This window comes from Procambarus clarkii, chromosome 8, assembly GCF_040958095.1.
Source record: "Procambarus clarkii isolate CNS0578487 chromosome 8, FALCON_Pclarkii_2.0, whole genome shotgun sequence".
NCBI classification, from domain to species: domain Eukaryota; kingdom Metazoa; phylum Arthropoda; class Malacostraca; order Decapoda; family Cambaridae; genus Procambarus; species Procambarus clarkii.
In genome coordinates this window covers 40550800-40575381 of record NC_091157.1, presented here as the reverse complement: position 1 = coordinate 40575381, position 24582 = coordinate 40550800, and the positions used below count along the sequence as shown (strand labels likewise).

Here is a 24582-nt window from a genome sequence, read left to right as displayed (position 1 = left end):
ACTCTTAAGAGCACGCAGTTTGTTACCAGTAACAGAAGACCAACAACCCTGCCAACGGGCAAGGATGGAGGAATGAATAACTGGGTAAAAGTCAGAATAAGGAATACCTTTACATGAGATGGGAAAAGTGTGGATAGCTTCCTTAGCGGCAGCATCCGCATGATCATTTAGGGGACACACCAATATGGCTGGGAACCCAGCAAAACTCCACTTTCTTAAATCTACTGGAGATAAGAAACAGCCAATGTTGAATTTCGACTACCACCAGATGGACTGGATTAAAGGACTCCAGAGCCATGAGGGCATTGTGAGAGTCAACTACAACAACAAGGGAGGATTGACAGCGAGAAAGCAGTTGACGAAGAGCATAGAGAATAGCACAAAGTTCTGCCATGAAGATACTATTCTCCAGAGACGGGCAACACATATAGGTGTGGTCAGCAAAACCAACCGAGTAGCCTACACTGTCTGCAGACTTAGACCCATCGGTGAAGACGGAAATGGAGTGGGAGTGGGAAGAAAAGTGTTCAAGGAAAAGGCATTTCAGAACAGTTTTAGTCACCTGGGTCAGGGTTTAACAAAATTTAGGAAGGAGGACCCTCCACGGGGCCAAGGACAGAACAACACAAGGACAAATATTGGTAACACTAACCGAAAGATAATTCTGTAGGCGAGTCAACCACACAGAAAGAGGGAGGTAGTGAAGGGGAACATGGACCACTGGAGGAGCAAAAGTCAAAGCACGACATAAGCGAGAATGAGGGTGTTGTAAGGACTGAGCAAGATAGCGAAGACAGTAGCAATCACGGCGGTCCTGGAGAGAAAGAACGCCGGTTTCAACATACAGGCTGAGGGTTGGAGTCGAACGAAAGGCACCAGAGCTGAGGCGTAACCCAGTATGGTGCAGAGCATCAAGACGGCGAAGAGTAGGAGGAGAAGCAGACGAGTAAGCAGGGCAACCATAATAGAGTTTAGACATAACGAGAGAGGAATGTAAAGAGAGGAGCGTTTGCCTATCAACTCACCTCAGCACCTCAGTCTCCGTGGTGTAGTGGTAAGACACTTGTCTGGCGTTCCGCGAGCGCTATGTCATGGGTTCGTATCCTGGCCAGCGAGGATTTACTGGGCGCAATTCCTTAACTGTAGCCTCTGTTTAACGCAACAGTAAAATGTGTACTTGGATGAAAAAACGATTCTTCGCGGCAGGGGATCGTATTCCAGGGACCTGCCCGAAACACTACGCGTACTAGTGGCTGTACAAGAATGTAACAACTCTTGTATATATCTCAAAAAAAAAAAAAAAAAAAAAAAACTCCCCCAAGAAGTTTGGAATAAGACCTTAAGGAGGTTAGGGGCCTTAGAGCATTCAACTCGGAGGTAAGAGATATGAGACGACCAAGAAAAACGAGTGTCAAAGATTAACCCCAAAAGCTTAGCAGAATCATTGTACACAAGGGGATGACCATAAAGCGACGAACTACCTGGTTCCAAGTAAAAGTCATGGCACATGTCTTAGTTGTAGAGAACTTGAAGCCATGATTGGTGGCCCAAGACGACACAGCATCAATCGCAAGTATGAAGTCATCGTTGAAGGAAAGGAGAGTCATAACCACGAAATCAAAGGGTACGATCATCAACATGGAGCACTGAGAAGATGCCAGAGGGAAGGGAGGAAAGAAAACCATTGAGGGGCAACAAGGAAAAGCGTAGTCCTCAGAACACTACTTTGGGGAACACCTTCATATTGCCGAAAAGAAGCAGAGAGAGTGGCAACAAGCCTGACTCGAAAGGAACAACTAGAGAGAAAGCTTTGGAGGAAGACAGGGAGAATACAACGAAGGCCAAAAGAACAAAGTTGGGACAGAATATGGTCCCAACCATCTCCAGGTGGTGTCATATGCCTTTTCTAGGTAAAAAATGACAGCAGCAAAGGAGGTCTTCGCAGCAAAAGCAATACGAATATAGACCTCCAAGTTCACCAAAATATCAGTCGTGCAGTGGCACTTGCAAAAACCAAATTGAGAAGGGGAGAGGTGGCAATAGTGTTCCATGACCCACATCAGACGGACATTGACCATACGTTCAAAAAGTTTGCAAATGCAACTCGAGAGGGCAATGGGGCAGAAGTCCTTATGGGATAACCCCAGAGATCCCGGTTTCCGAATAGGGAGAACAACCTCATCGAGCCAGCCCTCCAGGACTGACGACGACTCCCAGACACGGTTATACAGATTCAGTAAATACTGAGACACGTATGGAGGGAGATGGCTAAGCATCTCATAATAATTGTCATCTGAGCCCACTGCCATAGAACCGCAGAGGGCCAGAGCCGACTGAAGTTCGGAGAGAGAGGAGAGATCGTTATAGGGAAGTCAGAGATGGATGCAGAAATCTAAGGGATGAGATTCAAAGACAGGTTTGCAAAGGAGGGAAGGATTGAGGAAGGTGAGAACCGGAGCTAACAGCCGAAAAGTTGGAACCTAGTTCGGTCACGACCGTCACTGGATCTGCTACGAGAGTACCACGGAGGTGAAGGACCGGTGAGACATCTGGAACAGACGTACCTGCTATCTTGCGGATTTTCTTCCAGATCTGCGGCAGAGGAGTATCAGACATAATGGTCGAGACAGTCTGCAGTCCACCAGGGAACGCAATTCTGTGTGCCCCGGGAGGTAGAGCGAGGAATAGAACAGAGGGCAGCGTCGAAGATGGTGTCATGAAAGAGGAGGGGGGCTCGAGGGAAATGCAGAGTGGAGAGGTCAGAGAGAGTAGCACGGAGGGAGAACAGGTTCCAGTCAGCCTTGGCAAACTGCCATCTAGGGAAGGAGAGGGGAGGGTGAAAAGAAAAAAAGGTAACAAGGATGGGGAAATGGTCACTGTTACGGAGGTCATCAAGAACCTGCCACGTGAAATCTAAGTAAAGAGACGACGAGCAGAGAGAAAGATCAAGACAGGGAAGGGTGCGAGTGCAAGAGTCCACATGAGTGGGTTCACCAGAATTCAGAAGAGACAGAGAAGAAGAGAGGACAAACGGTTTGAGAAGGTGGCCCCAGGTGTTTGTCAGAATATCATCCAAGAGGATATGCCGACAGTTGAAATCACCCAACAGGAGCACTGGCTCTGGCAAGGAGTCCAAAACGTGCTTAAGATCAGGAAGAGAAAGCATGACATGTGGGTGGAGATAAATGGAACATATTGTATAACATTTACTCAAAGACACGGGCTGCAGAACATTGGATAGGCAATTGAAAAAGTAGGGGGACGAAGGGAATATCAGTATGAATCAAGAGAGCAGTAGAGTTTTGGGCCCCAGTAAAAGCTGGGATAGAGGGGCAGAAAAAAGGAATAGCCACAAAAGTGACCAGGACGAGCACCAAGCATCGGCTCTTGGAGACAGACACAAAGCGGTGAAAACTGTGATATCAGAAGTTGGAGTTAATTGAAGTTGCCATAAAATCCACAAATATTCCATTGAAGAACAGACATTGTCGAAAAGAGAGAGGAGAGCAGCAGAGAACAGTGAAGAAACAAAGGCAAAGAAGAACACAGGATATTAAAGAAGTTCAGGATCAGGAACAGGATCAGGGTCATTAAAATCCGGGTTAGGGGCATGGTAAACTTAGTAAGAACGATGGAGTTAAGGAAGCAGGAGGACAGATCAGAGGTGGACGGACAGGGGTCCTTAGTAGGAAGAGACAGAGGAAAGGGGCGGTCAAGGACAGCAGGGAAAGGGGGGGGGGCAGAAACAGGGAAGCAAACCTCAGTAAGGGCAGCAACCGAGAGAGAATCGGGGGCTAAAGGAACCTCCATAGCTGGGAGGTGTCCCCATTCCACTGAAATGGAATGGGGACACAGTGATAGAGTCAGAGGTGGGGGTGAGAAAGAAAGCGATGCCTTCTTACCCATTGAGGAAAGAGGAAGGAGAGGAGCCAGGCTTATATTTCTGACTCAAAGAGACAGGTGTGCCAGTAACAACGTACTGGGCGACAGACTCGATTGTCTCGACAGGAAAAGTGTAATGGGAGCGAACAACATGAAGACATCTGGGAGGATGATGGGACAACAACCTGGACAGACAGGCTGTGTGGAGGGTCAATGGACAGGGGGAAAGGGCTGGGAAGAAGGAACGGGGGAAGACGGGAAAGGAAACACAGGAGACATGGCAGACTGGGAGGGAAGGCGGGAAACACCAGATGGAGAACCAGGAGGACCCCGTGCTTCAGAACAGAAGGGAGCAGGTGAGGTGGTGGTGGGCATATCCAGGTCTAAAGCCTGCAAACGATTGTGAGACTAAGAAAGGAGGGAACGGTGTGGAGAGGTGGAAAGCAGAACACGAGCATAAGATACGTTAGTGAAAGAGGAGTCACGGTGGACTTGGTGCCTTGCTCAGGAAAAGACAAATGAGTGTGGTGCTTCAAATTGAGGATGATTTCCTCAAATTTGTAGTGTATACACTTGTGGGAGAAGGTAGGGATAGCATCACTGCAATTGAGGCATCGAGCTTGGGGAGAAGAGCACTCAGCCTTACAGTGACTCGAGTCCCCACACATAGGGCACAAACACACCACACGTGTGCATTTGAGGGCACCATGCCCAAATTTCTAGCACTTATTGCAAGGCCTAGGAGGGGAAATGTACTCCTGAATGGAGCATCTGGCACCAGCAAGAATTATAGAAGGCAGAAGGATCCTGCCATGAAAAGTGATTTTCACAACTCAAAGCGGCTGATGACGACGACTACGAGGGGGGTCTGGTGAACGTATCAACCTGGAGGACAGAATGACCTTGGGCTTCAAGGATATGTTTAATATCCCCATGGCAGTCTTTCAGGTCCCAAACACCAGTCCCAACATGGTGCGGGAGGATAACAGTGCCAATACTGGCATCTAACCAGGCATTTTTGGAAATCCTAACAGGGGGGTCTCTCTAATACTGGACAATGCAGCTAAGTGGGTAGTAGCATCCTGAAAAGGAGCAGCAATGACACGTGTACCAAATCGGGTGGGGGGTTGAAAGTAACAGAGGCATCCACCGAATCAACAAGGTGTTTGTGGAGGAAGAAATTGTCAGGAAGAATAGAATCTATATGGGTGAGATCAAAGTATTTTGTTCATGCAGCAGGACCAAACAAGGTGTTGAACCTATTAGCACTGGAAGGGATCGTGCAAGGGCGTCTGTGGGGAAGTCGGCGACGAGCACCCCCAGTGAGATGTAAAAGGTGCAGTTGTCACAATGAGAGAAGTAGCCACTCCAGGTGATGAGGTGATCACCACAATGGGCTTGGGACTCAATCCTACCACAGAGGAGGGAGGGAAGTGGAAGAGGGTAGTCAGGAGGGTCAAAGAAGTAGCTTGGTCTGGGCCCAATGTTAGCGGGGGCTACAGAGCCCGGTCTTCCAACACAGTCCGACTCGGGGGCTTGATCGCCCACCCCAAGAACCTGATTAGTTATAAGAGGATCATTCAGCAGCATAGAAATGAGGAAGTAATAATTTCATTCACGAATGAGCCCCACACCCACTATGGAGTCACAGTTAGAGGATAGGACACCCAACAAGAGACAACCTGGGGCCCCCTAGGGGTGCATCATAAGTATACACCCCACAATTGGTCCCTTAAGAACCATCATTCCATCGAGATCAGGTTCAGCAACGAGAGAAGGATTGACAATAAAAGAGACCCATCGCTCGCGACAGTGGGTACCACAGTTCTACAGGTGAGAGAGTGTGCCTCCCCAAACACCCGGGCATCAAAACAGAAGATGTCTGAAAGAATAATCAAGGCTGGCAAAAGGTCGGCGGGAAAGACAATGAGAAAGGAGAAGAGGGGGGGAGGGGATGAAACATAAGGAAGAGGAAACAGTGACCAGCACAATTAGTGAAGACGGCAGCAAGAGCATAAGGCCACAAAAGGACAGAAAACTGTCCCATGGAGCATCACACCACGGCAGCCGTCTACCAAGCCCCCTCATGACGACAATGGGCTGGAAAGGGGGGGGGAGGGTTCTGACTAGGTTAGCATCAACTGATGAAAAGAAGCTATTAAATTCTGTTGCCGTTTCTAAATCTGTTGCAGGTGTACCTGTATATAAGTATTCTTGGAAAGTTTATCTGCTTGATATGTGATTGCTGTTTAGATCCTAGGATGTTAGAGATGACTTTCCATGTGCTTATTATGTTGCCTTTCGTTTCATTGAATCTACTCTCTTATTAGGAAAATTTTGCTCATCTTGTTATACTGGTATGCATTGACGAGTATCTCTTAACTACTTCCTTTCTCACTAGGCCAATCCCAAATTTTTTTTTTTTTTTAATTTTCATGTTTCTTGTTATTACTTTGATTATGCCAATTGAGAGCCAGGGGTTGTTTAATCTTTTGGCAGTTACTTGCTTGGTGAGGAGGGGACAACGAGTGTTGTAGAGGCTTAGTTTCTTGGAAAGGAATATGTTGGCTAATGAATTTATATCCTGTATATTATTGAATTCAGATTCCCAGTTAATATTGTGAAGTGCATTTGTGAGATTGCCTATTGCTGCTTCACTGTGTAGTCTCAAGGTTAGTTTCTTGGTGTCTGGTAGTGTTATGTCCATGTTTGCTATGAGAAAGGTAAGATAATGGTTAGTTGTTCTGTCACTGATTATACCAGATGCAAGAGAAGTTGTTGTTAGTCCATATGTGATCCAATGCAGTAGCAGATGTTTGAGTGATTCGGGTGGGCTTGGTGTTTGTGGGGATTAGCATACAGGAGTTCATGCTGTTTAGGAAATAATAGACTTGACGATTATTTTGTTGACACAGGTCAATATTGAAGTCACCTCCTAGAATTATATGATTTTTGTTGAGCTTATTGTTTATGATATGATTCTTTAGGTTATCTGAGAGTGCATGGTTAAGCAGCATGAAAACAACACCACAAGAGTAAGCCTCATTATTATAACAACCCAAATTTCATATGTCACACCTGTACTTTACATGTTATTGTCAGTTTTTACGATGTACCTTGTTGGCAGGTAAATTGTGATCCATGAGACATCAATTAAATTGGCCACGCTAGGACCACCTAGATGCCATTAATCACTGGAGTTCATGCGTCCAAGGGTATCTGATGTTAAATGACCAGACAACACTATTGAAACAGATGAGACCAACATAAATACTGTAACTAACTATTAGTAGAGTAATTTAACACATTAGCAATTAAATCTGCCATTTAATTACAGTAAGATTAAAATATGAAACTCCCCAAAATGTGTGAAGGGAAGTTCATTAGTGACAATAATCATAAAATACAGTCTGCTTAGAAGTAACAAATACAATCTCTTAAAATAATAATCAAATCAATCACCAGTAGATTTCCCCACATGTGGGACACACTCCCAAGTGCCACCAGGGAGACCATAATTATGGCACTATTACCACACTCCCAAGTGCCACCAAGGAGAGGGTGGCACTGTGGGGCACACTCTCTGTGCCACCAGGGAGACCATAATCATAGCACTGTCAGGCACACACTATTGAGGGAACCAAATTCTGGTGGTAGTAGGCTCATGAATCAATAGTGCCTGATGTGGTATTGTAGACTTGAGAAGTATCCAGGTGTGCAACATAGGGAGCTACAAAAGTGCCCATCAGAAAGAGGAGTTCACTACATTTAATGTTCGTTTAGTATAATTAAGGTGAATATCAAATTTACGTGAATCTCTAAACGTGGCGATCAAACAGGCCCTAAAACATTAAGAAATACACAGTAGTCTAACACTGTAGGTATATAATTATTAATTATTATAAACCTACAGTGTAGAAAACTAATGTGTGTTTCTTAATGTTTTATGCCTGCAGACCCATTTTCCAATCATTATGCCCTGAACCTTAACTGAAGAGGGTGACAGTTGCCATCCAAATTGTTCTCAAGAATATGATCAAACTGTGAGAGTTGTATTGTAAAGCAATATACAATGTTTCAGGAATATACAAAGAAATTTAAAATGCAATATTTTATTTAATTATTTTACAAATAATTTTTTATATACACTTCAATATATACAACTTTTAGATTATTTTTTTTATTTTTTTTTTGAGATACATACAAGAGTTCTTACATTCTTGTAAGAACTTACATTATGTAAATTACTTTGTCTATATCAAATGACAAAACATACAAAAACAATTACTGTGTTATATTATCTCTGCTTTCATAAAAATGTCATGAAATCATTCACTATCTAAATTATACTCTGTTTCTTACATAATTTAATAAACTTTTATAATATTAAGAACAAATTTTTATGAAGTAAAAACTTCAAAAATTATATTGCTTACTGAAACAATACTAATTCATATTTGAATCAATATTATTTTTAAAACACTCATATTTTGAAAGATAAAACAAAAATTTGCATATAACTGATGATAACAAACACATATTAATATAGTTCTTTACACAAAACAGATTTTTATATAGATAAACAATAATTATATAAGATTTCATAAAATTATCACTTTGATAAGTTTTGTATACATTTATGTAGTTTAAGCTTAAAACCAACCAATTGTCTTTCCATTTATCTGCCTGAACTTTTTCTTGTTGATCTTGTCAAAGAACAGAAGACCTGATGCTCGTTCTATGACATCCGTTGAAACCTGAAATGTTGGATATTTATCAATCTCTACAGCTTTCGCTATTTGTAAATATACCTGTAGATAGTGGTATTCATATAAACATTACCCGACCACCACACACACACACCTTTGATCTGGATAGTTGTATTTTCAGAAGCTCCGGTGTCAGAGGTTATCAAAGTCGTTACGTAATGTAGAGCAGGTTATGAGTATGTGAGTTGAGTTCCATTAACTTTTAGCAAGACAGTAAAAGATAGCATATTGGGAACAAATGGATTTGATTGAAAATTTGTGATTTCACATAATGAGTAGACAGCCAGAAGGGTATTGGTGACTGGCAACATGAATATGTCAGTGACCTTGTCACAGTGATTTAACCCTTAAATTGTGCAACACATCATATGATGTGTTGAGTGACTTGCTATAAAATGCGCATCACATCATATGATGTATTGAGTACTACGCAAGATATAAACGGCCCGCGGATACACGGGGTTCACCTCACCTTCATCAGGGCTCTTGTAAACAGACGCCATTTTTTTTAAATTGTAGGCCAAATTCCCGGGTGTGAGGGCCTCAGTATTGAGTGAGCCAACAAGCCTGATGCACGCAGTATGAACTCACAGTACTGCTGTTCAGCTTGTGACCACAGCATCGCCTAAAAAGCCATAATATATATGTTCATGCTATTATTTAGTGATGATATTATTACAGAAGACCCCTGACTGTTATAAAAATGACCAGGATTCTGATAATAGCAGAATTGTTGTGATAATTAGTGCTGTAGTGGGAGGGGTAATCTTGGTGGGGAGGAAGGTAGCATTGTCTGCTGACTCTGTGTAACCACCTTTTACTGTCTGGACTCACTATACCAGCTTAGTTGTTCGCTATGGTGAACAAAACATTCAAATACTTATACATGATGTCTGTATATAAAAACAAAAACAGTATGGTGGGAGGAGAATGGTGGCGAGTCAGGTGAGGTGTGGGAGGGAGGAAGTGGCAGCCAGTGGTGGGCTGCCACTGGCTGCCACTGCCACTCAGCACACCAACTTAGTGGTTCATTATGGTGAACACAAATGTAGACACTTATATATAACGTGTATATACAGTGTAATAACAGCAAAAGGAGTGAGGGAACTCCTCACACGACTGTTCAAAAGATTTGAACGGTCGTGATGGTCGAGTGGTGAAGGTGTCCTGTACGCCAGATGCATAGTGCTCCTGGCAGTATGGGTTCAAGTCACTTCTGGGTTGTGAGTTTTCAGTTATTATACAGTGGCACCTCGACATACGATTGTCCCTACTTATGATAATTTCGAGTTACGATGTAAATTTCATCGAAAAATGTGACTCGACATCCGATGGTGTCGTCGACTTCCGATATTTGTTGGTACACGTTCAGGTCGACTGAGCGCGTGGTTCCCAGTCACCCGGCCGACCTGCCTCAGTTTACTACAGCTGCCCGCTTAGTGACGATCGTGCCTATAAGAAATTCCACTTTTGTGGTGATTTTTTGCATTTTGAACATTAAGATAATTATTATATACAGTATCATGTAATGAGTCCCAGGAAAGTCAGTGGTAAGACTTAACATATGAAAACCCATGTAAGAATGACCATAGAGCAGAAACAAGAGCACAGAATGTATCTTCCTCAACAATTAAGAAAATATGTGCAGCATGGGAAGACTTGCAAACCATTGCTGAAACGATTCACCCAAATCAAGCTGCAGTACGTCGTTGCCTTAACCTATTCAATGACACTGTGATGCATCATTACAGACAAATGTTAAAATAAAGGGAAAAACAAATGTATCTTGACAAATTTGTAGTGAGACAAACAAGCACTGAACTACAACCAGGTCCTAGTGGTATTCAGACAAAACGTAGGAGAGAAAGTACCCCAGAGAAAACATCATGCCTGATGTGATAATGGAAGGGGACTCCCCTTCCAAATAGTAACAACTCCCCTCCTTCCCCCTCATCACCATCTTCCATACGCCATCAAGAGCCCTCCATAAAGGTAAGAGAAACTTTGGTACTGTATTGTAGTTAGAAAAAACCCAGCGTTGAATGTAATGAAACGCCATTTTCTGGGTGAGCCCCGGAGGCTCCCTGGAGCTTATCGGGCTAATGTATGTTATATTAGACCAGGACATTAGCTAAGGAGTTCAGACCTAGCAAGGACCAGCGCTAGAACCTGGCCGCTTCAGAGAGGTTTCAGGGAGCAATGGCCCTGGAAAACCCCCTTGTGGTTGGGGTTTTCCTTATCTGCCATCGACCGGGGTTAGGCACTCAGAAAGGTAGGCATAACAAAGCAAACCACCACATGGTAAAAAACTAAAACAAAAAACCGAACAGAGAGGTAGAAACTCCTACAATCCCAAGGAAACAAGTAAACAAGCAAACATCACACTTTACTGTCTCGCCGATCGTTGGCGCAGCCCTCCCCACCCCGAGAGGAAAGGGGGGAGCCCCGGATCTACCTTGCCGGTTGCCTAGCTTCAATTCGTAAGCTAATGTCAACCGGGATAGACGCTTCTCTGGCCTCAGTTTCCTAGGCGGTGTTTGCCTTGTGTGGCGTTCACTGCCGTGTGTTGTGTTGTGCGGTGGCCAGGAGTACCTCATCAGTGCCGGGACTGCATGCGCTTAGGGGCTTCCTTCCCTAAGCGCCCTGTGAGTACTGCCCTTGCGTGACAGGGTTATCTTCCCTGGGGAGTTCGGGAACCATTCCTGTAGAGGTTCTTGCTGCTCGGCATTTGCCTCGCCCTTGGGGCCAGCTGGGACTTGGGGCCCTTGTTTGGCCCTGGGTAGGGACTGGTATTGTGCTGGTTAGGGCATCAAGGTGTTGCGTGACCTGCCACCTAAGCGGCGACCGGTTCCTGTTGCCTCTGGAGACGGTGTACTTTTGCAGGAATTTTCTTTTGTTTTTATTTTCATTTGCCTGGTGGGGGTCTGCCTAGTGTGGCTATAGTTCCACTGGTAGTGTTTGGTGGCCCTCTGCTAGGCCCCTGTGATTGTACATGTCGCAGGGGAGAACCTCAAGAGAACCTCAAGAACCTCAAGGGGTTTTCAGTGCTATCTTCTACCCTCTTGTTATTTTTTAATCAAGTGCCGGCGGGGGGATGGAAATAGCCTCGGCTACCATCCTCTTTTGTCTGGTCGTGTTGATCGAGCGGTTAAGGGATCCTGTATGCCAGCAGAGTGCTCCTGGCAGTATGGGTTCGAGTCACTTCTGGGGTGTGAGTTTTCAGTTGCATATAGTCCTGGGGACCATTCAGGCTTGTTCGCATTTGTGTTCCTCATGTGTGCCCCAAAGAATGAGGTGATTTGATAAAATACCATGCCCAAGATTACCAACCGAGTGCCGGCGGGGGGATGGAAATAGCCTCGGCCATACTGTCAGCCATACTACCTTCTCCCCCTCTCTTAACTATCTTACTCAAAGACTTTGGTGAGTTGAATTGTAAAATTGATGTATTTTGTGTTTCCCAAAGTTATATGTTGCGTAATATCAGGGTCAGTCATCCTTGTTGCTCACAATTTCTTGCGTGTTGACTCAAAATCTGAATTAATGTTTATATTTGAAAGTGAAGGGAACTGATTAAATTATGATATTCATACGATTGAATTTTCATGAATAGATAATAAATTAATAATTGCTTAACTGATTTTTAAATTGTCTTTAATTTTGACACCTTTAATCTTGGATTCATGTCTTGCCTTATGATACAGTGAAAGCTAGAGTGGAGAGCACTGGAGTTTTACTTAATGATTAATGGTATGATTAAATGCTTGCAGTTATTGCTGATTACATCACTTAATACTGCTGAACACACAAGTTCCATTCCTTGTTTTTTAACCCTTTAACTGCGCAACGTACCTGCAGGCCCACGTCTGGGGTGCGCTATGCGCCTCCAGGTATTTGTATTTTTCACGTTCCATTCAAAACTCCTGCGGCTACATGGGGGTCACATCAGCTTCCTCAGGCCTCTTGTAAACAGACGCCATCTTTAAAAAAAAATTGTGGTCCACATTCCCGGGTGTGAGAAACTCAGTAGTGAGTGAGCAACCATGGCTGGCGCACGCAGCATGAGCTCACAGCATTGCTGTTCAGCTTGTGACCACAGCATCACCTAATAATGTCAAAATATATATATATATATATATATACTGTAACCCCGCGATTATCCGGGATTCAAACATCCGGAAAACGCCCTTATACGGCCAAAATCGCGATCGGATAAAGTTATCACAATATCCGGCCAAAATAGCCACAGGGACCGGATTAAAGCAGGTTTAGTCGGATAAAATGTTGGGGCCCAGTTAATTTTCTGCAGAAATTACACTATCCGGTCAGTCCCCCGGATAATCGTGCCTTTGTCCGTATATGAAAACATAAGGCGGGCCATACGGTATTAATCCCGTCTGCCCGAGACTCGAGGCGCATGGTGTAGGTGGGGGTGGGGGGATGGGGAGTGGCCTATACACTACAGTACAGTAATTACTATCAATTTTAGAACAATTCATCATAGCCAAAATCAAAATAAATACTAGTAATTATGTAATAAAAAATTCCATACAAGTTTCCTAAAAACAATTTGCACAGGCTGAAGTTTCCTTCAAAAATATATTTTTTTTTTCCTCCTGGCGGCCTACGTAACGTGCCTCCTCCCTGCCCCGACTGGACCCGTCCAGGCCTGGTCAAGCCATGTGCTCTCTAACCTCGTGTTACACCACAGTGCCGCGCCATTAGTGAAATATTTTTTTAAATAACTTTTTTATTTTCATAGTAACTTTGAACATTTTTGGCCAAGACTATGTCTGGTAGCAGCATGAATCGTTCTGGATGTGATAAGAGGAAGAAGGTTGTCCTAACACTTAAGGACAAGCTATGTGTTATACAACTTTGTGAACATGGCTGGTCGACCTCAAGTGTTGCCAAGGAATTTAATATAGGCACTAGTACTGTTTCTGATATAAGGAAACAAAAAGAGAAACTTATGCAATTCATTTCAACCTGTGAAAGTGAAGGTGCAAGCACTAGCAGAGGTTGTGGTAGAAAAACTATGAAAACTTCGACGCATGTGCAGTTGGATGAGGCTGTGTACAAGTGGTTTGCTCAGCACCGCACAGCTGGCGTGACAATTCGCGGCCAAGAAATACAAAATGCTGCAAGTAGATTTGCTGAAAGTCTTGGAATAAAGAATTTCGAAGTGAGTGAAGGGTGGGTTGCAAGGTTCAATGGTAGGCACAATATTGTGAAGAGGAAAATTGTTGGTGAAAAACTGAGTGCAGATGAAAGCAGTGTAGAACCATTTAAACATAAATTACGAGAATATATTGTGGCAAATAATATATATTCGTATCAAATTTATAATGCAGATGAAACTGGGTTGTATTGGAGGAGTTTACCAGAAAAAACTCTAGCAATGAGGAGTGAGGGTTGTGTGCCAGGACGTAAGGTTTGCAAGGACAGGCTCTCAGCCATGATGTGTGCGAATGCCGACGGCACAGACAGAATCACGTGTGCAATTGTTGGCAAATCTAAGAAACCAAGAGCCTTGCAACATTGCATGGACAGACTGCCAGTGAAATATTATAACTCAAAAAATGCATGGTTTACACAGATCTTTCTTTCCTGGTTTCATGACGTGTTCTGCAGGGAAGTTCGTGCCTATCAAATTAAGAAACTCAAAATAAGGCCAAGCGAAGTTCGGGCTTTACTGTTGCTTGATAATGCGCCTGCCCACCCCAGAATTGACACGTTAACCTCACATGATGGCAAGATAACGTGTATGGCACTTCCTCCTAACACAACCTCTCTCATTCAGCCTATGGATCAGGGAGTTATCTGTGCTATGAAGAGGCTGTACACCAAAAAAATGCTAAACGAAGTTTTGGTGGTTTTGCCTCTTCCGGAAGATATTGAACTCGGTGTGGATAACAGGGCTAAAAAAAACCTTCAGAATTTGAAGAACTATACAATCAAGGAAGCCATCTATAACTGGGCCAAGGTGTGGAGTGAATTAAAGGAATCGACTTTGAAAAATTCCTGGAAAAAACTCCTGACGTCTACGTTCAGAAATGAGGAAGATGAAGAAATGGATTTTGAAGGATTTACAGATGAAATCCATGGAATGTTTAGAAATGCCGGCGAAAACTTAGAAAGACAGGATGTGGTTGATTGGCTTGAACAAGATGCCAATGATCCAGGATATGGTGTGATGAGTGAAGACGAGATTCTACAGTCTGCTACTGGTGAGGTGGACGAAGAGGATGAAAAAGGCAGTGAAGAACCAACACCAATGACCACGAAATACAGTGTACTCATGACGTATGTTGACGGATTAATAAATTTTTCATCAAATTGTGCTCATCCAGAGGTTGGAAACATGTATCCGTACCTTAGGCGAACAAAAGAGCTCATCATACAACTGGCCAGTGAACACAGAAGGCAAGCAACACTTGATTCATATATGGTACGAAAATCAAACCAAGCGCCTTCAACAAGTGAGGCGGCACGCGCAACCCAAGCGCCTTCAACAAGTGAGGCGGCACGCGCAACCCAAGCGCCTTCAACAAGTGAGGCGGCACACGCAACCCAAGTGCCTTCAACCAGTGAGGCATCCTCAGCAGACAGTGAGAACTAACTTTGCCTAATGAACTGTACAGTAATTTTAAGTGTTAATTTTAGTGTTGTGTTACTATAAGTTACGTAAATTGTCAAGAATTTTTAACTTCAAGATGTGTCATCAATCAAGAAGACGAACAACAAAAATGTAAGTTGAGGTTTCTAGTTGAATATTTAATAATTATATGTGGCATGTCAATTCAAGTTATGTTATTTGTAGTATAAAAATAGTTGGAAATGGTTAGTTTTGGACTCGTAGGTGAAAAAGTACCATTATCCGAAAAACGTGCTAATCCGGCTGGGGGTCCTTCCCATATAGTCCGGATGATCGAGTGGAGACAGTATATATATAACTTGTATTATTTAGCCATGATAGTATTACAGAAGAGCCTGAGTGTGATAATGACTGTACAATGTTCAAATATTAGTGATTCAATGCTGTTCACGATGTTCACAGCGCTAGCCACAGCACCACAGCATTATTTCGTTCATCTAGGAAACTCAAACGACTTCTTAGGTTCCTTTACAAAATAAACTTGCGGTCAATTATGAATTTACAGGATTTAGTGACCAGTATTGTGATAACAGCAGGATTGTGGTGATAATAAGCACTGTGCGTAGTATTGTGGGAGGAGTAATTGTGATGAGGGAGCGAGGGAGAGAATCGCGGTAGCCTCACTGTGTGGCAGCCACTCTTGTTTTGCTCATCATACTAGCTTAGTGGTTTGCTATAGTGAACACATATGAACATGGGTATATACAATGTGTACCCACCTAAATGTGCTTGTGGAGGTTGAGCTTTGGCTTTTTGGTCCCGCCTCTCAACTGTCAATCAACTGGTGTACAGATTCCTGAGCCTATTGGGCTCTATCATATCTACATTTGAAACTGTGTATGGAGCCAGCTTCCACCACATCACTTCCTAATGCATTCCATTTATTAACTACTCTGACACCGAAAAAATTCTTTCTAACGTCTCTGTGGCTCATCTGGGTACTAAGTTTCCACCTGTGTCCCCTTGTTTGTGTCCCACCCATGCTGAAGTGTTTGTCTTTGTCCACCCTGTCAATTCCCCTGAGAATTTTGTAGGTGGTTATCATGTCTCCCCTTACTTTTCTGTTTTCCAGGGATGTGAGGTTCAGCACCTTTAGCTTTTCCTCGTAGCTCATTCCTCTCAGTTCCGGGACGAGCTTGGTGGCATACCTCTGAATCTTCTCTAACATCTTCTCTAACTGCTGAATCTTCTCTGTGTGTGTGTACCCATGTACATATGTGCATAGTATTGTGGGAGGAGTAATTGTGGTGAGGGAGCGAGGGAGAGAATCGAGGTAGCCTCACTGTGTGGCAGCCACTCTTGTTTTGCTCATTATACTAGCTTAGTAGTTCACTATGGTGAACACATTTGTACATGGGTATATACAATGTGTGTATATAGTGTAGTAACAGCAACAGGAGTATGTTGGGAGGAGCTATTTGGTAAGAGAGGTGACGTAATAGTAGCGTCGTCTGCTGGCTGCTGTGTGATTTCTCATACAGTGTATGGTGGCCACTGTAAAGTTTGGACACAATACTGGCTTACTTGCATAGTTCTGGTGAATAAAACATATAGATAGGTATACATAACATGTGTAAATAGTGTAATACAAACAATAACAGTATGGTGGGAGGAGCAATGTTGGCAAGTAAGATGTTGGAGGAGTGAGGGAGAGACTGAATGTTGGAGGAGTGTGTGGCAGCTGACACTCACGGAGTTCTGAGTGTGTTCATGGTGAATGTATATAGTGTGTGATAGTGTACAGTGTGTAAATAAATTGTATATATACATAAATTAGCATAATACGATGGAAATATGTGCCGGAAATGTGTTCACATGTGTCATGTACGTAACACAGGGTCTTCGGACAGTACGGATGTTCTACTGCCATAATATAGTGCACGTTTTCATTATACATAGGATTGGCACATAAAAGCATATAAAATATATTTGGAACTGTGCGCAGAAAATGAGCAAAAATATATTTGCGGCAACTCACGCATCCTGCCCGAGCATCCTACCGGCAATGGGGGCGTATGCCATAGGCGACCAGGGAATGACAACGTCACGCACGAACTTACGAACCCCATAGCAGCTAAAGTACTTACAATTTCGACCTTCTGTTACTATACCCTTACTCAGTGAAGGGTTTTTGACACTATAAAACCAGAAATGATTTTTTACCAGAGATTTTATTTCTTGCACACTGGGGGGGTGTCATATTTGGAGGCCGTGCAGTTAAGGGGTTAAATACTCTTGAATGGATAGTGGCAGCACTTCTTCTAATCTTCCTTCTAACTCTTTCCATCCACTAACCTCTCCCTTCTATCTACACTTTATCTATTAATTCATGCTAGCCCTTCTTACTAACTCTTTCCACTCATCTTCCTCTACTTCCACTGTCCCTTTCTCTAAGTCTACCCCCCATCCCATTTTCTTGATCATTAAATTTCCCTTTCACCTGACAACTCTTTCCTTCACTCTCCACCCCTCACTCCTCACTCTTGCAATTTTCTTACTTTTTTTCTAATACATTACAGAAACAAAATATTTTCTGCACCCTCACAAGGCACAGAAGCAACATATTAGGCATTCATGGGAACACTAGCGATATCACTCTCCATCCAGAGCCTTGCATGCCAATCAAATTGCTACGAACTACTAGATACAAGTTTGATTCAAAATATGTCTTCCTATGGATTGAAACATGAAAATCTCACTGGAGATTTCTTTGGTACTTTATAGTCTTCACAGTTAGCATCAGGCAAGAGAACCCTGAAATGAAGTAATCATTAAAGCCTGAGTTACACAAGGTGATTGCCAAACATTCTACGAAAGAATTGTAAAGCATTGGTCCCTACACGTGGACAAAGTCCTAAGGAGAGCCAATTTTGGTTTTAGCCAGGATACCAGAAAGCTGTGTTAATGCCTATGTCAGACGAAATGTGACGTGACCCTTTTCCACTGGGCCTTGGATGGGTAGGGATTCAATCTGGTGATGGCAGCGGATAGTGGATTAGTGGCTAATGACTGTCAGGCTAGTTTAAAATTTTGTTTAGTGATTATGTACTGCCAAACAATGCTTGGAGACAGGTTGCATGTACTGAATGGTACACTATTTTCATAGTGATACGCCTCAGTAGTGGGTGTATCTTTGACCTCTACAAGCTCCCCGTTCCAATGAAGACAAAGACATTTTGCAAAGGGTAGTTGTCTTCAGTAGGCTATAAGAGCATCACCAGGAGCCTGCTGTGTTTGTAAGTGCTGCTTGTGCTGGTGAAATACGTTCAGAAAAGCAGAGTGATCTTGCCCAGAAAGATGAGTGAATGTGGGAATGAGTGATCAGGAAAACAAATTATGGATGTTGCTAGAATATCCGTAGGTCATTTGAAGGTGTCAATTACTGAAGAAGAGAAGAGAGTAACAGATGGACAGACCTCACTGTAGGAAAATCTATTAACTTCAACTAAATGTATACAGTATTAAGTGAAATGACACACTGTTCTATGTCATATGGTAAATGAAATATGGAATACAGGCAGTGAAAACTTACGTAAAAAGTAGAAAGTGGTATTCCATTATCAATGTCAACATTGGGGAGTACGAATGACTCGAGCTCCAGCTCCCCAGTCTTGGCCTCACACACCATAACCTGTTAGGACAGAAATTAGGAAAACAGTGATATATGACAAGATGATGATTAAATATAAATTTACTTGCACAATGAAATCACATTAACGTGATGTATCAGGGAGAAAATCAGTAGGAGCCTTGAGGAGGATTCCAACACACTCACTTGGTACTCCCATGATAGCGCCCTCAACCACTATGTCATGACACCATCAACACCAATACAACTAGGATTTTCTAATAAATTTACAATTTTGTTAAAATACAAAAATATTTTTAGTAGTTATAATACAGTATTTTATAATAGTTTCCAATACAATGGAAACAATTTTGTTTTACAGGGGTACCTCGGTTTAAGAATTTAATCTGTTCCTTGAGACGGTTCATAACCCAAAAATTCATAAAGCGAAGCTGAATTTCCCCCATAAGAAATAATGGGAAATGAATTAATCCGTTCCTGAGTCCCCAAAAACTTCACTTCAAAATAAATTTTATACCTAATTCACCCAAATCTACTCTACAAAACTATGTTCAAGTTATTACTTACCCTTAATTATTTTAAAAGTTTTATTACCCTTAATTACTTAAAAAGGGAGCCGGTCGGCCGAACAGACAGCACGCTGAACTTGTGATCCTGTGGTCCTGGGTTCGATCCCAGACGCCGGCGAGAAACAATGGGCAGAGTTTCTTTCACCCTATGCCTCTGTTACCTAGCAGTAAAATAGGTACCTGGGTGTTAGTCAGTTGTCACGGGCTGCTTCCTGGGGGTGGAGGCCTGGTTGAGGACCGGGCCGTGGGGACACTAAAGCCCCGAAATCATCTCAAGATAACCTCAAGATAACGAGGAGATGCTCGAAAATTTGAGTTTCGTCCTTGATAGTTGTTCTGACTGATTAGTCGTTAATGCAAGAGATGTGTTCTGCCTTGTTTCTCTTTTCTCAGAGGACTTGATTATCTACAACTTCATTTGTAAGGTAATGAATTGCCTCTTCCTTGGCACCAGTTCATCAGCCATTATCATGGGTATTTTTTCCTTGATAAGCAGCTGAAATAATCCACACAAAGCAGTATGGGTTAACATTTGTCATGAGAGTACTGCTGACTGGGCAGCGTGGTTTGGCCCCACGGCACCCGCAGGTCACGTGGAGGTATAAGGATGACTCAATGCAGTTATGTAGACATAAGGATGACTCCATACAGCTGTGTAGACATAAGGATGACTCCCTGCAGCTGTGTAGACATAAAAGTATGACCGATTGTGTGTTATGGGGCGACAAAGAAGGTTTGCATAGTCGATTGAAATGCTAAAATTGGGACATGGGAGGGTGTTTGTATGATTGGATGTTCCTAAATTGTGGATGATTGAAGTAACCTTCCAGAGTTGTGTTGAAACCACTAAAAGTTATAAGACTGTATGATAAAATATACAGGGAAGACAGGGCAGAAAGCACAGTTTATTACTAGTAAGTTATTCTCACTCTGACATTATGGCTTGTTTGACACCTCATCTTGGTCATGAGGTGTTCAAATAGGAGGTATATAACTACTTATGACACACATAATACCTGATATTGCATACCTTAAAAAAGTGAGTCGGAACTGCAACGTGATTTTGTCCTATCACTTGATATTTAACGTACAATTTCCCGTCATCCTCTCGTCTGAAATAAATAAACCAATTACTGTATTACATTAAATCTAAAATCTGCTTAAATCTGCTTATTACTTCATAGACTATCTATTTTCAGTACCAACAGATAACTTTTGCAAAAGAATATAGCAATATCATTATACATCTTATGCTAAATTCACTAGGCTTTTATGTATTTTACATTGACATGCTTTAACAAGAACTATTAATGATTTAGAAGTACAACCTGGGCAAGTACAGTGGCCCAGTACAGAGGTAGACATTTTCATACTGCCTCGCCTTTTTTCTGCAATACTTTTCAAGCTCATTCCATTTGTCTCGGTTAAATCCTTTTCCTACCTGTAAATGAAGCATATAAAAATATTTACTATTCTGAGTAAAACTATTCCAGCTACAGATACTAGAAATTAATAGAAAATGGTCACATCAGTCATAGCTAAATTCTGTTAGGCATGCCAGGGACCAGAGCCAGAACCTGGTCCCCTCACTAGAAAAATTCTCCAAATAGTCAGTGCAGCTATACAGACAACTGTTAGGTTCACAGAAAACAAAGCCTCAAAAACCACTTAACAACTACCACAATGAGTCACACAGAACAAGTGATTCATTTAAACAAGCTTGAGACTCATTATTACCGATTACCACCACTATGAGACCTGGCCTCGGCTCCTAACCGGCTCCCTAAGTCAGTTCTGGACCTGATGAACAACCTCACAATGAACCAATGAACCTGGAGGATGGGAAGGGGGGCAGGGAGCCTCCAGAAAATGGCATTTCATTACATTCAATGCTCGGACTTAAACAAAGAAAAACCAGGCTGTGGAGCATGGCCCAAGGCCACACACGACTGACTGGGACCAGGAATTCAGTATTGTATTAACCAAATACCTGGCCCTTAGAATGAATACCTGGCCATTAGAATGCCAAAACCTCTGGGCTTCAACATCACTCTCGGACATATTAGAAAAGACAGTGGCCAAAGTTACATACAGTGGGGCCTCGACTTATGATGGTAATCTGTTCCCAGAGATGGATCGTAAGTCGAAATATCGTAAGTCGAAGAGATTTTTCCCATAAGAAATAAAGGGAATTGAATTAATCCATTCCCCACCCTCCAAAATATTAACTTACAAATACATTTTATACTGAATACAATGTTTTTTTTCTAACTACAATACAGTACATGTTTATCTTACCTTGATGGAAGACTCATGATGCGTATGGAAGATGGTGATGAGGGGGAAGGAGGAGAGGTGTTACTGTTTGGAAGGGGAGTCCCCTTCCACTATAACATCAGGCAGTGATGACTTCTCTGGGGTACACGCTCTCTTACGTTTTGCCTGCATACCACTAGGACCTGGTTGTGATTCACTGCTTGTTTGTCTCACTAAAAACCTTTCCAGAGATTTTTGTTTTTCCATGTTTTAATTTTTGTCTATAGTGAAGCATCACAATGTCATTAAAAAGGTTAAGGCAACGGCCTACTGCCCCGTGATTTGGGCGAGTTGTTTCAGCAAAAGTTTGCAATTCTTCCCATGCTGTACACATTTTCTTAATTAATGAGGAAAGGACATTATGTACTGTCTCCTCCTCCCCTGAAGAAATTTCCTCAGCTGTCTCTTGTTGCTGCTCCTTGTGAAGTTCTTCGGTGGTCAGTTCTTCGCTGTGTTCCTCCGCCAGCTCCCAACATACAATACTCAGAATACTATGAATGCCACTTCTTTTTCTAAATTTCTCAAACCATCCCCTGCTCGCCATAAACTCTTACGCATTTGCATCACTCGTTCCAAGAGTTTTCTTTAAAAGGTTTTCATGCAATTTCCTTGCTTTTTCACAAATGATGGCCTCTGAAACTCTATCACCCGCTAACTCCTTGCTGTGTATCCAAATTAATAATAACTGTTCAACATCCTCAAGTGTTTGTGTTCTATGTTTCGTGATTACTGATACGCCTTTTGCCACTTTAGCATTCATAATGTACTTTTTCTTAGCCAGTATGGTGGATATTATTGACTGAGATTTGTTGTACTGCCTAGCTAGATCAACAACCCACACACCATCTTCATATTTATGAATGATCTCATGTTTTTGCTCTATGGTCATCCTTACATGGGTTTTCATATGTTGAACCTTACCACTGACTTTCTTGTAACCCATGGTGTGATATATAATAATTACTTTAATGTTCAAAAAGCAAAAAATCACCACAAAACATTATTTCTTATAGGCGTGATCGTCACTAAGTGGGCAGCTGTAGTAAACTGAGGCAGGTCGGCCTGCGTGACCGGGAATCATGCGCTCGGTCGTCCCGAATGTGTTCCAACAAATGTCGCTAGTCAACGACACCATCGTATGTCAAGTCGCATTTTTTTATTAAATTTACATCCTAACTCGAAATTATCATAAGTCGGGGCAATCGTAAGTTGAGGTGCCACTGTATTTATGAAGATCATGGGGTTTGAGGGTAGACTGCGGGCATGCTAGACTTAAGGGGCCCGGTGCAAAATTTATCAGCCATTTATCAACCTTCCTCAAACACACTCAATTTTTTTGTGAATAATCTACATGGTAAATGCTTCAACTTTTCCTAATGGATCAACATCATAATGTGAACAGAAAATAAAATAAAAAATAAAATATTAACAAAAATGAAAAATTTCACAATTTCAAATTAGAGTATCTTATTTAAAATGTCACCTATTTTTATTTTATTCATTATGGGCTCAGAATGGCATGTTGCAACCCGTTCTCGCACTTTCTATAAGTCAATATTGACTTATTAAATACGTGCATATGTGACATACTAATTTATTGTGAATATTTTAGTTTACCTTGAAAAGTTTTATAGAAAACACCGACCTTACCTAACCTTCTTAGTTTGTTAAGATAAGCATCTTATTGCTTTGTAATTACAATTATTACTTAACCTATACCTATAATAGGTATAGGTTAAGAAAGTGCGAGAACGAGTTGCATATGTAGCGAGTAGATTATCCCAATAATATACTCGCTCCAAATATAGTGTTAATGTTCCTGTCAACCTTTGGAGATGAATGAGGTGAGGCGTTGCCCGGGCAACACGGTGAGATGCCCGAGCAATATAAGCAGCGGTGTAGCGAACATTAACTAGTCTACTTTCAAGTGTGGTCTAGAGCAGACACTTGCGAGATACTGTACCAACGCTCAGTGCGCTCAACTCACACCAACGTATCACCTGTGTACTTCTGTATATTCGACCAAATATATATATAGTATCTTAGTGTCTGTGTTTATTTGTCACCATACTTTACGTAACAAGAGAACTGTTACATTGGTGACCCCAGAGAGTTTCGACGATGGACTACAACATGGACTCTCACTGGACCTCCACTGCTGCTGCTTGCTGTGGACCGCAGCCACCTGTCGTGGAACGTTGCCAACACCCTTGCCACAGCTATGATTTTCATCGCGATCATCTCTGCATTTTCATCTACTACGGCTTGCTGCTCCACGATCACTACTCACTCATCTGGCAGCTTCATCAGTAACTACATAATGTGGGATCTACAGCCTGCCCTGCCGACTCTCCGTCGCTGCCAGGGCACTGCTTGTTCTACAGGGGCGCCCACGAAAGCTGCTCTTTCGTCATCACGAAAGAGCAGCTACACGTTCACTGCATTCTGATACTCTGCCGACTCAAGCACTTTGCGCAGTACAGGACTTACAGCTTGCGTTTCCGACTCTTCGTCGCCTCCAGGACAATTCAGCTCTAGCAGTGATTACCTCGTTGTCCTAACTACGTGCCTACATTACCTCCTAATGTCCTGGTGCCCGAGCCCATCCGCCCCGGATCTAAATGCTCCACCAGCGACCCAAGGACGCAACAATTATGCACATTCTTCTCTCCTGCTACACCGAGCTTGTCCACACACTGCCTACATCTTTTAGTACCAGACTACAATTTCCACAGTCAACAATGTAGTACTCGGCGTGTACAGTCCTAATCAACCCAAGACGGTACAGCTTCGACACAG

General features: G+C 42.6%; 1 protein-coding gene across 1 annotated transcript in view; it reads right to left on the bottom strand.

The window, feature by feature from the left end:
• Positions 1 to 7978: 7978 nt before the first annotated feature.
• The window catches only part of EndoG (Endonuclease G), a 67135-nt gene continuing 50531 nt past the window's right edge, over positions 7979 to 24582 (bottom strand). The window contains exons 5-8 of the mRNA XM_045744978.2: positions 20796 to 20908; positions 20498 to 20579; positions 18842 to 18940; positions 7979 to 8639 (exon numbers count right to left, since the gene is read on the bottom strand). Coding sequence (XP_045600934.2) covers positions 8535 to 8639; positions 18842 to 18940; positions 20498 to 20579; positions 20796 to 20908 — 399 coding nt within the window. The 3' untranslated portion in view covers positions 7979 to 8534. The remainder of the gene's footprint in view (positions 8640 to 18841; positions 18941 to 20497; positions 20580 to 20795; positions 20909 to 24582) is intronic.